The sequence below is a fragment of the Juglans microcarpa x Juglans regia genome, chromosome 4D, assembly GCF_004785595.1.
Source record: "Juglans microcarpa x Juglans regia isolate MS1-56 chromosome 4D, Jm3101_v1.0, whole genome shotgun sequence".
NCBI classification, from domain to species: domain Eukaryota; kingdom Viridiplantae; phylum Streptophyta; class Magnoliopsida; order Fagales; family Juglandaceae; genus Juglans; species Juglans microcarpa x Juglans regia.
Window position 1 is genome coordinate 4644662 of NC_054600.1, and position 15601 is coordinate 4660262.

General features: G+C 33.5%; 1 protein-coding gene across 1 annotated transcript; it reads right to left on the reverse strand.

The window, feature by feature from the left end:
• Positions 1-4314: 4314 nt before the first annotated feature.
• On the reverse strand, positions 4315-8218 carry LOC121259596 (leucine-rich repeat receptor-like serine/threonine-protein kinase BAM1). The gene is made up of 2 exons (XM_041161232.1): positions 5507-8218; positions 4315-5078 (listed from the first exon to the last, which is right to left on the reverse strand). The coding sequence occupies exons 1-2, from the start codon at positions 8097-8099 to the stop codon at positions 4585-4587; spliced, it is 3087 nt and encodes a 1028-aa protein (XP_041017166.1). The 5' UTR covers positions 8100-8218; the 3' UTR covers positions 4315-4584.
• Between the last annotated feature and the right edge of the window lie 7383 nt (positions 8219-15601).

The window sequence follows — 15601 nt, forward strand, 5'->3', positions numbered from 1 at the left end:
TTTTATCTTATCTTTTAAAATATATCATTAAATTTTTTTTTTTTATTTTACATACTAATTTTTATAATATATCATCCATCAACTTATCTATTTTTTTTCTATATTATTTAAATATTTTTTTTATTCTTTTTAAATATTTTATTTCTACCAATAAATTTACAATATCCATATATTTTTTATATTTGTAATTTATTTTTATATACAATGTAAAATAATTCAGTTCTATACACGTAAAACAAAAATATATAAGCCAATAAAAATTAAAAATCAAATCAAATATGAAAAAATTAGTTTAAAAATAATTCCAAGATATTTTTTAGAAGAAAATGAAATTTATGTGTTTTAAATGTTGAACAATAAAAAAAATTTGTTTACATGATAAAAATCAAAGTAAATAAAAATGAGGGAGTAAATGAAATATCAACAATAAAAAAAAATTTTACAGGATGAACAGTATCCGCTATATGTAGCGGGGCACTGTAGCTAATTGTATTTTACAATTCATTTTATATAACCGGATGGAGCTTCTTTTTAGAACAATTTTTTAAATTATTTACATTTTTTGTATAATGCAAAAGCCATTGAGAGTACTCTTAAGACATGGATGCATGTTGTTAAATGCAATTCACATGCAACAGATCGAGAAAAATGGAGAGAAAATAAAATATTTTGTGTGTATGAAAGATAGAGACTTGCTAATTCGGATAAGTATAATAGAGACAAAAGAGGATGTAAAACGTAGAGACAAATCAAGCAAATTCAAATTGAGGAGATGAATCGTCTATTCACGCGCGTCTACATGTCCTTATAAATGAGGCCTTGATCAATATCGGTGCATGGTGCAATATGCAGGCTATCAAGAGTATAAAAGAGCTTAGAAAAGAATAACAACTTGAAACCATGAGAGATTTACAAAAGAATAGCACAATCCAAGAGTTCGCTCCAGCAAATTAAAAACAAGACTTTGTTGGATATTCAGTAGAGTTTTATTTCAACTTCAATTGTAACGAGTGTTTGATACAATTAGGGCTTTTATAGATGAGATAATGCTATTAGGAGTTTTTTTTTTTTTTTTTTTATGAAGTAGGTTTTATCTAAAGTTTGACTATGACCATAGAAACTTTTTATAGAGGTTGAATTTCAATTATAAGCCTATAAAAAGGCAAGTCTATGATTATTTCAAGAGGATTGTTGATTATTATTACTATTACTACTACTACCATTATTATTATTTAGACTTATTATGAAAATACTCTTGCATGAAAGGGTTTTTTCTTATTTCTTATTATCTTACAAAGATCTCTAAGATTTATGAAAGGGTTGTTTTGTTATCGTAAAGTAGGTATGTATCGTGTTTATTTCATTGCATTTATAGCATCAAACTCGAATTATACCTAGTGTGTGTATATGAGTAGTGCTAGGCTGCCGCTCAGCAACAAATGATATGTTGCCTAGAATAAATTTGTCCCTTTTTTTTTTCTTTTTTTTTCTTTTCATTTTTTTAATATATTTAAATATTTTTAAAAAATAAAAAAAATTAATATACTAAAAATTACTTTCTTAATTATTAAGTAAAAAATATTTAAAAATAAATAAAATACATGAAGTAAATTATATATATATATATATGAATGAATGAATGTGTTGAATTTATTGACCAACCCAAATACAGAAATTGAATGGGGATGACAGTTTTATACTTGTATTTATTTTTCATTTATTTGATGTGATAGTGAGTAATGTCACCTTTTAAAATATGAAAAAATTTAATTGTAAGCAATTTTGCGCACTAATACGTGCATCCATTCAATATGATTGGTCAAAAAGTAAATTTTATTAAAAACAGTGCTAATTTAAATTTAAAATATGAAGGTAACAATATTAGTACGCAAATTGATACGCAAACTTGCTTGTACCTAGCAAAACTCTTAAAATATAGGATATACATTTCAAAAATATAACAATTAATAAAAAGGTAATGCAATTTTGACTATAATGCCTCGTTTATATTTATAAATAAAATAAAATAAAATATTATTAAAATATATATATTTTAATATTAATATTATTTTAAAATTTGATAAAATTAAATTATTTATTTATTTTATATAAAAATTTAAAAAAATTATAATGATGAGATGAAATGTATTGTAAAAACAAATGAGCCTAAGTTTTCTATACTAATTTTAATTTAATTAAAAAAGTCATATTACCTTGATTTCTATCTATCTCCTCATCCTTTTAAGCTAAACTGCTAAAGGATTAAAAAAATCAATAATTCGAAAAGAAAATCGAAGTAAAATTTGATAAATAAATGAATGAATGTCAAAAATCAGCGGGGGCCAACATATTCAAGATTCGATTCGAACTCAAAGACAGCATTTATTCATTTATAATGTTGAAAGATGAAGAAGAATCTTCGAATTCCATCATCAGTCAGTCAGAGACACCGTGACTGAGCTAGCCAATATATATATATAAATGTTGAATCCCTTCTTCAACACCACCCCGGAATTCTTCTTCCTCTCGAAGTAGTGCTAAAAGATGGGACATTGCCACGTCGTTGAAATGATGTTTCGTTTAAAAAATCTACTCCAACACTCTTCTCGCCCTGTCATATCATATCAGAATCATACATTCACGTAGTTCTTCAGAGACAGGCACAACCATACACTAATTAATTAAAACAAAATTCTTATGCTTGGTTTGATTGATTGCTGTGGACATGGAAATCTTTTTTGTAATAATTTATAACTTTTATCAAATATATTTTGTTCACATCCTTGAAGTCGACAACATCGTACGTATAATATATATATGAAAAGAAATAATATAAATTAATATGTTTTTATTATATAATCGTAACTTTGAAGACAAATATCGAAACTCCCCAACAAAATTCGTGTAAATGATCAATGTTAAAAAATTCTAGAGAATTTTTTATCCATAGAAATATCGACCACCGTCAAACAGGATGTCGACTATGTCGGCCGGGTCCTCATAAATAGAATTATTACATGGCATAGATCAAGTTGCTTCCAAATTATGAAATTTCTTCTTATACGTCCTTTTCCACAACTTAATATTGACCGACTCAATATCATATGTATAACACAAGTTCTTCCACATTACCAACATGCCCTCGTATAAATACATGGTTACGTGACCTATATGTTCAAATAGCTAGGTATTTTGGACATTGTATGAGAGGAATGTCCCCTCTAGGATTCAAAAGTTTGGACACAGTTTCGCATTGCATGTGAGTCATGTGCCAGGCAATTGCCAAGTCTAATTTGAGGGGTCTGCCTTAAAAAGAGGGTCCTAAAAGGATTGTAGAGTGAAACAAAAAAAAAAAAAATAGATACGTGAATTTTATAAAACTTTAATAATACTAAGCTAAAATTTCGAATAATCTATGAGTGTTTAATATTTCGGTATATATTATCTATGCGTTAAAAAATAAAAATTATTCATAAAAGAAAATTGGAGAGAAATAATGTTGAATTTATTTAAATGTAATTTGAATAGTAAGTTGAGATAAAAGTTGAATAAAATATTATTAAAATATTATTTTTTTAATATTATTATTATTTTAAAATTTAAAAAAATTAAATTTTTTATTATATTTTATATAAAAATTTAAAAAAATTATAACTATCAGATGAGTTAAAATTATTTTGATATACAAACAGGATTGTTTTTGGGAGTGCAAGACTGTTGTAACGATGAGATAATATAAAATGTGCTAGGTGAGATAGTTCTGCCATTTATATTGGATTTATATTCACAATCCATCTCAACTCATCTAATTATTATTTATACTATTCTTTAATTTTAACTCATAAATCTTCCTATTATTTACGATCTATCTTTTAACTCCTTTTGAAATTTTAACGACAATTAAGAAATATAGATTAGGGAGTACTGCTTTTTAGGTACAAAATATGGAGAAATATAAAAGCCATTGACCTGTGCTGCGATTCACCATCACTTCAGAAAAGGGGGCCAATTGGTCAGGAGCATGGAGTTTTCACCTTTCAGTTTCACACTCTTATGAGGTAAATCCAACAGTCTCGGTAATTGAAAGGCTCTGCTTTTTACTGCACCCACCCACTTTAGGGTTTTCAGTTCATCATTCGCATTTTCCTTTCCTTTATATTATAATAATGTAAACCACAAACACACTTTCCTATATACCCGATACCCAACCCCATTTTGTACGTTTTCAATTTCCCCACTCACACACGTCACAAACAACTTAAAACACTGACTCCCCTCCACTTGATGTTTACAGTGATGCAGAATGCAGACCCAGAACTGTAACAGCTGTGCCATAAACAGATTACCAGAGGATGAAGCAGTAAAGCTAGTACTACTACTACGTGATAAAGACAAAAGCTTATAAGAAAAATAAACACCCCCTCCCAATTGCTACTGTACACAAAAACTTTTAAAAACATGTAGTGAAAACTCCTTAAAGTTAGAGCAAACCCAACCCCCCAGATAACAAAAATAAAAATAAGAACTAGCACAATCCAGAATTCAGAACAAACTCCCAATTTCCCACAAACTAAAAACCCCACTTCATATGCTTAGAAGATCGGGTGGTGGTGATTGAGGTGATGCCTGTTGGCTGTCTTTTGAGTCTATGGTTGTTGTTGCTGTTGGAGAGTCTAGGGCAGTGCCTGGTGGTGGTGGTGGTGGTGGTGGGGATAACTCTGTAATTGTGTTGTTACAGATTGAGTCTCCCTGTTTTGAACTAGGTGGTTTTGGAAGCTCCGTTAGGATTTGAACAACTTCGCGCATTGTCGGGCGCTCCACTGCCTGTTCTTCGACGCACAGCATTGCAACGTAGAATACGTGCATCACTTCGTGCAGAGGAACTGAGGGGAGCCTCGGGTCGACGATTTTGAAGACTCCTTCCTTCTTCGAGTCTGTAATTTTTCGAACCCATTGGACAATGTCCACGCCATCCCCGAATTCCCCAACTGGCTTCCTGCCGGTAACGAGTTCTAAGAGAACTACACCAAAGCTGTACACATCGCTCTTTTCATCAACCCTGAGCGTGTAGGCATATTCTACAAAAACATAAATTGATTTGTGTCAAAAAAAAATCTGAAAAGATTTTCAATCTGAGGCAACATTCTAGTGGGAGTAACAGTAGTGCCACTGTTACTCAAAGCAGGACAGATCATCAACATTTATCAACATAAAAACATTGCTTTGTGTAATTGTCTTCGAATAAAGAATCTCTCATCCAATTTAAGATAAGAGAATTATTACAGTGGGTTATAGTCAAAACTCACATGAAAGAGACAACCACAATCACAACAATACCAGAACTCAACCCAACCACACAGTATGAGACAAAATTTGGTTTTGGGTTTCAAGAGCTGTTGACATAATTGAGACTTTGAAACCTAAATTAGTACGTCTCCAAGGAGACACAATTGACCAAAAATTAAATAAAGATAATAATTACTTCAAGATGGGAAAGTGTACTAACCTGGGGCTATGTATCCATATGAGCCAGCAATTGCAGACATGCACTCCGAAGTGCCCGAATCTTGCAGAAACTTGGCAAGGCCAAAATCTGCAACATGAGCTTCAAAACTGGAGTCGAGAAGAATGTTGTTTGATTTCACGTCACGATGGACGATCAGGGGCGAGCAGTCGTGATGAAGATAGCAAAGACCCTTTGCAGCCTCCACGGCAATCTTGTACCTAGTATCCCAGTGCAAATGGCCCCCTTTCTTGCCGTGAAGAACCTCGCCCAAGCTCCCATTTGGCATGTACTCATAAACCAGAAGATTGGTCTCGTGGTTTGAGCAGAAACCCAATAATCTCACAATGTGACGGTGTCTGATCTTCCCCAGAGTCTGTATCTCCGCATTGAATCCATGGTCGTGGGAAGAACCCCTGCTCATTACCGGTAGCCTTTTGACGGCGACCTGCTCACCATTAGGCATCGATCCTTTGTACACAATACCGGCACCGCCTTTGCCTATGATGTTATCCTCCTTCAAGCAATCCAGAACATCATCGGCCGTGAAGTCCAAGCGTTGGAACGCTGTTAATTTCCACGAGCGAGCCTCGCTGGCCTTCTTCAACGACCGGGCTTTGAAGATTGCAGCAATTGCGAACACAATCGAGCAAACAAGCAATCCAGTCACAAGCAATAGTTTCAAAGAGCCAGACAGTGGGCCTTTCTCGTGCGCTTGGCGTGAAAAATTGGCAACCCCTTCCTTGCAAGGCCCTAGATAAGGACCGCAGAGATCAGGGTTGCCCACAAACGACGTGGAGTTAAAGTAGCTGAATTGGCCGGTGCCCGGAACCAAACCAGAGAGGTTGTTGTAGGAAAAATCAACAGAGGTCAAGCTTTGCATACTCGCTATGGAAGAAGGAATGCTTCCAACTAGATGGTTTCTCGAAAGGTTCAGGTAATTCAGAATCCTCATACCGGTGATCTCGTTCGGAATGTCACCGGAGAGTTCGTTTCGACTGACATCAACGAAGGTCAACAGTTTGCATTGGCTGATTTCTGGCGCAATGGGGCCCGAGAATTTGTTGTGGCTGAAGTCCATCTTGGAAAGCTGCTGTAGACTTCCAATCTGTGGTGGGATTCGACCTGTGAACTGGTTACCATCAAGGGAAAGCTTCTGAATACCGGAGAAGTTACCGATACTCGGAGGTAACGGCCCGGAAAGCTGGTTGTTGGAGAGACTGATTTGGCCAAGACTCTCCGGGACGGAATCTGTATCCGGAAACTGCCCGGTAAGATAGTTATTCTGCAGCTCCACTTGGGTGAGCTTGGGCAACCCGAAAAGACCCCTTGGTATTGAACCGTTGAGAAAGTTCTCCCCCATTCGGATCCGACTCAGAGATTCGCACTTCCCGAGTTGTTCCGGGATTGGACCGAACAAGAAGTTTCCCAAAGTAATCACAGTTTGGAGCCGATTCCCAGAACACATATTAGGAGGCAAATAACCAGTGAGTTTATTAGATGAAAGATCGAGAAGCTGAAGCTTCCCATTCTTTCCCAGCCCCTGAGGAATGTGCTCAGTAAAGTTGTTCTCCCACAACTGCAACACCTCCAGCTCTGGTAAGTCTTCAATAAACTCAGGAATCGCGCCGTGAAGCCTGTTTCTAAACAGGTTCAGCAGTGTCAAGTTCTTTAGCTCGGCAAATGACGCTGGAATCTCACCCGTAAACACGTTATTCGACAAGTCCATGGATTTCAGGCTCATCAAGTTGCCAAGCTCGACCGTCAAAGGCCCCGAGAGCGTATTTACTTGCAAAAACAGAGTGTCGAGCTTCTGGAGCCTTCCAATCTCTGGCGGTATCTCACCAGATAAGCTACAGCTGGCAGCGTCGAAACGAACCAGTTCTGAAAGGTTCCCGATCTCCGGGGGTAAGCCACCTTCGTAGGTATTGAAGTACCCAATGTAGAGCTCCCTGAGCTTCGTCAAGTTCCCGATCTCGCGGGGTATAGCGCCCTCGAGTTCGTTACCGGAAACCGCCAAGTATTCCAGGAACTGCCATTGCCCGTACTGGGCCGGGATCCTACCCGCGAAGAAGTTCCCGCCGAGATGCAAATGGCGCAAGATGGGCATTTCGGTTACGGCCAGGGGCAACTCACCGGTCATGTTGTTGTTGTAGAGATCCAGAACCTGAAGATTCTTGAGGTTGGAGAGCTGGGAGGGGAAGGTGGCATTGAAGACGTTGTTGGAGAGGTTAAGGAAGCGGAGGGCGGAGAGGGAGGATAGCTCGGGAGGGATGGGCCCGGAGAACTGGTTTGCCGCGACGGAAAGGTTCGAGAGGAAACGAAGGTGAGCAAGGTCCGGGGAGAGGGTACCCGAGAGGTTCAGGGACGAGAGGTCAAGGGCAGTCACGCGACGACGGTAGAAGTCACACGTGACGCCAGACCAGGTGCAGTGGCTGGTGGTGGCGCTCCACGTAGAGAGCGCCGACTGTGGGTCATCAGTGATTGAGGACTTGACGGAGAGAAGGGCTCTGTACTCCGGGAGGCGCGCTGCAGACACGGTTGGGTACTGGATATGGAGGTACAGCAGAAGGAGAAGCAAAAGGAAGAGTTGCATTTTATTTTTGTCTCTGCAATTTCTGAAGAAATCTGAAGCAGGAGAAGAGAAAGAAGACGAGGACGGGGGGGTTAGATGGAGAGTGGGAGTGCGAGAGTTTTGAGTGAAATGAGGCAGTGAGGGTGTGATTTTTATTCTTTGGTATTGACAGAGACGGAAATATAAATTAGCTTTTGGTCAGTAAGATGGGTTACCTTTTTTACAACTTTTTTATTGTAATTTTGTATGTATGCTTTTTTACTTATCTTTCCTTTTTCTTTTTGTTGCTTATTGCTTTTATTTTCTTTTTGCCCTCTTAACATGGAAAAGGATTGAGGCTAAAAAGATAATTTCCTTTTGGTCCAATCTCCTCAAATATGCCTCCTAAAACCCCAACATTTATCACCTTTGAAAGTATTAAAAGAGGAAAAAACAAAAAACAACAATAGTAGGAACAAAGTGTTGCTTATTTGATATTATGTTCAATGCATCCATACTCTCCAATACCAATAAATAAGTGGTGTGATTTATATACTATAGTCATTACATGGACAACTGCCTTAACCAACCAAACTTAGATGCTTCAACTTTAGTAATTTAAATTCACCACCCATAAAATTTAAACACATTAAATCTCCATTTTTCAATTTTCAGTTTATAATGAAACATATGTACTATGGTTTTTTTTTTTTTAATTTTTATTTGAAATAACCACTCATAATAAGAAATATTGTTGTTCATCGTAATCTTTTTTCATTCCCGAACCAACCTATCATGCACAGCATATTTTAAGCGATGATCATATAAATGATTAACACATCAAACCACTTAAAATTATAGCATTGGCAAATATGATTAAAAATGACAAGATGTTATATGATATATAGTTTTATTTCACTCATTTGTTTTCGTAAATAAGATGAGATAAGTTGAGATTAAATTTAAAAGTTGAATCAAATATTGTTAGAATATATTTTTTTAATATTATTTTTGTTTTTAGATTTTAAAAAAGTTGAATTGTTTATTTTATTTTGTATGGACAGAGATGAGTCGTGAAGAGTTGTGAAAACAAATGATAACCGCATAACCCTTTTTACATTATTTTATACAATTATGTTTTTAAATTAGAAGTATTTTTATAAAAATAGTATCACTTCTCATAAATACTCTCACTTTAAAATATAATTATATAAAGAATTGTAAAAATTTATATAATTTGTTTTTTTCTCTAAGATAAATAGGTTTCGAAGCAATGATTCTTTTGGCACTTTATGGCTTAGTGTTGCTCTCCTCTCTCGACACGGTGTCAACTATCAAGGAAAACATTTCCTTTTGTTTGAAGACTAGATACTTTCACTTCCATAAAAGAAGATGGTAGTTGTTTTTCATATGTTAAGTGGAGCAAGATAAAGATGATTAAACTTAAAGTTAAATAAGCTGTATAAAGGAAGCTGAACCAAGGTTTGAAGTGTCATGTGCCTTTGGGGGGAGAATCGGGTCTACAAATTTTGACTGTCATAATCATGTTGGATGGATGGATGAGTTAAGAGAATACTACCAAACTCCTGTGTAAAATTGGGTTAAAAATAGTAAATAAATAAACGAGAAATACTATACATCAGTCACTATTTATTTTTATACTCTATACTTATAATTTTTTATAGAATGTGAAGATACTTTTTATAAAGTATGAAAATATTTTTTAAAAGATGTAGAGTATGGAAGGATGAATAATAGCTGATCAAGAAAAAAAAATATTTAAATAAATTATGCCGAATCCTTCGTATGAAACAAAGTATAAAGCAAGCCTTGGATCCCGTTTCTACTCTTGGCCTTGTAGGGTCGTTTGAGTTTTGACACGGTCAAATGGACCATTTATCCATCTAAATTTGGGGTTCATCGACCCACCATTGAGACAATACGTGTTGAATAACCCTCTTTTTTTTAAAAAAAACAATAATAATTTTATCACTTTCCATTATATTATAATTATTCTAATGACTAGTGAATCAATAAAAAACTAAATATTGAGATTGAAAGGAAACTCTAAAAGTTTTTATTTATTTATAAAATTCAAATTATCCAATAAAACCCACAAGCCAAGCTCAAGCAGCTATGAAAATCTTGAAATTATGTAAATTTTGCTCAAAACAACAATACTCTAATTATTACATAAAATTTAAATACGTAACTAAACAAGAATTATGTCATGAATTTGAAATTAAAATTACCCCAAAGTTGAAACAAAATATTTGTTTAAATGCAAAAAGTAATATAAATTGACATTGCCAATTTGTGGGCGAACACAACTGATTTTGGGATTGACACCTGGATCACTAGACAGATCGTGAACGTGTATGCTAAAATTAGCTTAATAGAATAATGTTCGTATGCTTTTTCATTTTGACCTCTAATATATTTAATTTTTTTTTAATGGTTAAAGACGTAATTATTAACGTATTGATATTTTTTTATTTTTTAAAATTTTTTAAATATGTTTAAAAAACATTTAAAATAAAAATCAAGAAAAAAGACAAGTGTAAATTACACTAGGCGGCATACAAAGTAGGCATGTCCAGGCCACAGAGTTGTACCACTCTTCCAAATTTTGATTTTCTGTGTGATTTTGATGCTCGTTTATATTATGGACACAATACCGTCGCATGCTTAATATTATTTCAAATAAAAAAATTTCGGCTAATTTTAGATGTTGAGTTGAGTTAAGTTGAGATGAGATGATAAAATATTGTTAGAATATTATTTTTTAATATTATTATTATTTTGAGATTTGAAAAAATTGAATTATTTATTATATTTTGTGTTGAAATTTAAAAAAATTATAATGATGAGTTGAGATGAATTGAGAGGAATTGAGAATCTAAACATTCCTTGATTTACGCTCATGTCTTTTCCAAATAGTCAAGTACTATCAACATAAAATGTGACAATTTTGCATATTCAACCCGTATATTCCTAAATCACTTAAAATGATTCTATCATCTTTTATTATACTTGTAGACGTGAATGAAAAAAATTTGAAATAATAAACGAAAATTCTCATACAGAGATTGCAAAATAATTAGGTCTTATTATAAAGATTTAATTCTTTAAAATGAACGATCAAGGCCGGATGACTTATGTTTGGGGCCACAACCAAGTCTGGTACGCACACCATATTTATAACATGAAGGGGTCCCAATTAGCACCATCCACTCACTCATTCACTCACTGTGACCAAACCACCAAATAAAACAAACAAAACCACCCTGAGTTGTATTGACACACTTTGGGCAAGTTAGTGTTAGTTTGTTTTCACAAATAATATAAGATGAATTGGAATTAAAGTTAAAAAATTAAATAAAGTATTGTTAGAATATATTTTTTAATATTATTTTCATTTTGAGATTTGAAAAAGTTGAATTATTTATTTTATTTTATATTTGAAGTTGAGAAAGTTGTAATGATTATATAAAATAAGATGAAATGAGATGTTTTTTAAAAACAAACGAGTTTCTGCTCTTTTTATTTTTATTTAAGGCTCACCGCACACAATAAATAGATATTTAGTTATTTATTATGAAAATATTCTAAGAAAAATTTTACGTGCAAACTTTATAGCACACTTTCATTTAATCAATATGTCATTTGTCATTCTATCTTCATATTTAAATATGTGTGTGTTTAAATAAAAATAACAAATTATATATTATAATATAAACGCTGATTGATTCATTATCGGTTAATAACCAAATAATTCCCTGATCAAGTTAGAACATTGAAAGTACTGAATTTCAAAAGATTTGAGATTGGCAAGATTTTGCTCTTCCCAAGCTTTATTTGTTTGTTCCTCCACCTCGTATTTTATCACTTTACTCTCCTCCATGTTTGTTTCCTATATCTATTTTCTCAGTGTCGTAGCAAGCGACAAAGATTTTTCCATTTTTGAAAACTCCCTAAAGGGTTGTTCTCTAGGCCACGAGCCTCAAGGAGGCTCGTTTACAATTTCGAAGAGCTATCATCATCTAAACGAGAAAGACGAGTTTTGATCGTTTTGCAATTATAAATTAAGGTGCGCGAAAGCCATCATAAGGGTATGTTCTAATTTGAACCCAAACATGCACTTTGTCAAGTTGAGATTGTATATTTCAAAAAGTCTTATGAACATCAAATCATACCGAAATATAAATATTAAATTACGTTAATTTATAAATTTATTTTTATTAAAAAAAATTTATAGATAAAACATTTATCAATTCAATTAAATATGATAACTCACGATCTCAACCTAGTCGTAATATATATATATATATATATGAGCGGTGTTATTATGCTGTATGAGAAGCACTGTTTCATTTGACCGCTAAATTAAATTGATATTTTCTTTTCTTTTTTTAAATTTTTTTAATATTTTTAAAAAAATATAAAAAAATATTAATATACTAATAATCAATTATTTAACGATTAAGTAAAGAAAAAATTAAAAAAAAAAATTAAAATACATGAGATGTTGAGTAAATTGAGTGGGAGAAGTAGTATTTATATATATATAATATAGGTACGTACGTACGTATACAATCAAATGAGGTACTCCCAACGACTGATGTTAGATATTGTGCGTGGGTAATAATCCCCTCGACGAGAGCAGTCAACAGAATCTTGGAGCGGAGGAAAAAGAACAAACAAAAAGATAAATGCGTAATAATGAAACAGTAATAATTTTGTTGGGTTGGATAAAGCTGGTCAAACCACGTTGACTGACAATGGAGAGACACAAGACGCTGTGATTTTGCATTATTACAACGAGGCCCGTTGTCGGAATTACTATCTTAGCCTCAAAAAGTGGTTCGAATTACACTCCTCTTGGTCCCATCAACGTACCGGCTCGCACAGGTCACAACAGGTGACAGTGAGCCGTATGAGATGACATCCCCTCGCCGAGAGGCAGTGGCACGCTCTATGATTTAAAATGGACCAAACAAACAGTTGGATCGCTTACGACGCCTAAAGAAGGCGACACGACAAGACACGATGTCGTAGCCGTAGGAGGAGTTGTCGTTCGATGTGAAAAGACTATAACGCCCTTTAACTCAATTTATAGGCAAATTAAATTAATCATGGCTATAATGCAACTGTCTTTTCCTCCGAGCCCCGAGGTAACGGGAGCATCTCGTCCTCAATCCTCAATTCATGTCATGTGGTACAAAGCTAGGGATCTTATTGTCGTTTTGAAAGAAGAAGGAATCCAGAGCCAGCTAAGCAAAGGTCTTTATCAGCACCACTTTTGGTATGTACGTGCCCCTGTTGAAGATCACTCAAAAGCCTCTGATTTATGGCACTCCCTGTTGTTAACTCAAAATAACCTTAGCCTGTTCCCAATTAAGGATACTTTTGATCTTATTGGATATGGTAAAAAAAAAAAAAAAAAGTTAAAATAGTGGATATGCAATCCATTCTTAAAAAAACAGGTTTAATTGCAGACCAAATATCAAAATCAATCTCAAAATTATAACCTTTCACTCGAATATGTTTTCAACGGTACGGTCGGGTTTTTTATTGCGGTTGTTGTGACCATTACATTCGATTGAATGATATATGAGAAATGTTTTTATTTATCCTAAACTGTTCTGTTGTTAATTATATTCATTGTTGTGATATATTTTAAATGATTTTTATATGAATATGACAATACTACAAGAAAACCTTATACCATCATGTACCTCCACTTAACCAATATATCATTTGTTATTTTTGTCGTTTTATTTAAATATTGAGATAGAATGACAAAAATGATAAATGACATATTGGTTAGATGAAGGTGTATGGTGTAAGGTTTCCACGTAGAATTTCTCATAATTGATAAATAAAATACTTAAAAAACTTGCTACATCAGTAAATATAATAAGTATGATCGGAGATGATAAACTATAAAATGTACGTACATTTTTCTTGAAATATCTATGGCTATAGTTTGAGAGTATAGAGGGTAATTTTATTATTAATTTTGAAGTGTATTTGGTTTTATTTAAACCTTCATATTAAAAAAAAAGAATGATAGTTGCAATCGTGAGTGCATAAGCGCCGTACAATCATTTTGAAAAAAAATTAAATAAATATGAGACCTATATGAAAAAATAATAATTTTTTAATAGTGAATCTCACTCTTTTTCAAACGACTGTACGATACTTGCGCACTCCACGACTATATGTAGCATTACTATTTTCATTAATAACAGTCATAAAATAGTCCCTCCATGGTCCAACCTCCACAATAATGAGTTTTTATGTTGGCTCTCGGATTATATGGCACAATTAATTTTTTTTTTCTTTTGATAAAAGAAGTGCCCATTTTTTGTTAAAAAGAAGTGTCCAACATGCTTCCGTAAATCCTAATGCAAGGATCAACATCAACCTATATATATATATATATGTACGTATGTGTGTGTGGAATTTCACCTTATTTATATTTAGCATCGTGGGTCCAAATTTTTTTGTGGTTGTTAGGCAGATAGCACCAAAAATTGCATGATAATGGGGGGTTTCTATTAAAAATAGCATGACATAACTTTCTTGGGATGGAAGGAAATAGATATGGTTAGCTTTAGCGAGGGTTGAAGGTTGATGGAGGAAGGAGGGTCACTTAATTTTCTTGTTGTTTTGTTTTTGTTGGGGAGTGGGGTTGGAACTTGGAAGAAAGGAGTGGGTGGAGACAGATTCGCTGGTTGTATCTACTCAATTATTTTTCAAACCAATTAATTTCTCTTAAAACTAGGAAAAAATAAATGAAAAGAAAAGGCTTGCTTCGGGCTCTGTTAAGAAGAACCTCAAGCCCAAAGCTATCCCTAACCCAGAAAACACGTTGTAACTTGTATGTATTACAATTTTTCTGTCTTGGGTGGTGTTCCTTTTGTCCCCTCTCTTTCTGATTCGGATCACTTTGATCCTTCTCCTGTTGTAAAGCAGTGAATTAGCCTTCTCCACGTGTGATATCTCGTAAGATAGTGTATGAAATCTCACACGTTTGAGAATAAAAATTTTTTGTTCTTAATTATATAATGTTTCAATGTGACTTTAATTGTATTATTGACTATTTCTTTTATGATATAAGTCATGTAACTTGAACTTTTATTGAAACGTTACGAATGATATCAAAACTTATTTTAACAAAAAATACAAGACTTGAGTCGTGTCACTTACGACATATTGGCTCCACAAAGATATCGGAAATATAAGAAGAGAATTGTAATACCACATTCTAATAAGGATAAGTGAACAAGAAAATAAAAATGAAAATGCTTTTTCTTTCAAATGAAAATGGAGGTATATATTATTATCAAAAAAAATTAAAAAAAGGAGGTATAAATATATTTACATAGGATAGATATTCAGTCAGAATATTATTTAGAGCACGCCAACAATCTTGATAATCATAAAAATAAATGCGGTCTCGGATGCTTCATTTATAATTATTAGTAGGGTCAACACCTAGGCTTTTGAAATGGGAATTGCAGCATTAATACATGAAG

What these genes read in the sequence shown, in the direction of transcription:
- LOC121259596 (XM_041161232.1), bottom strand. Translation starts at nt 8,099, where the DNA reads ATGCAACTCTTCCTTTTGCTTCTCCTTCTGCTGTACCTCCATATCCAG. An exon ending in ATATGGATACATAGCCCCAG is followed by an intron (nt 5,079 to 5,506) that starts GTTAGTACACTT and finishes ATGTTTTTGTAG; the next exon opens with AATATGCCTACACGCTCAGG.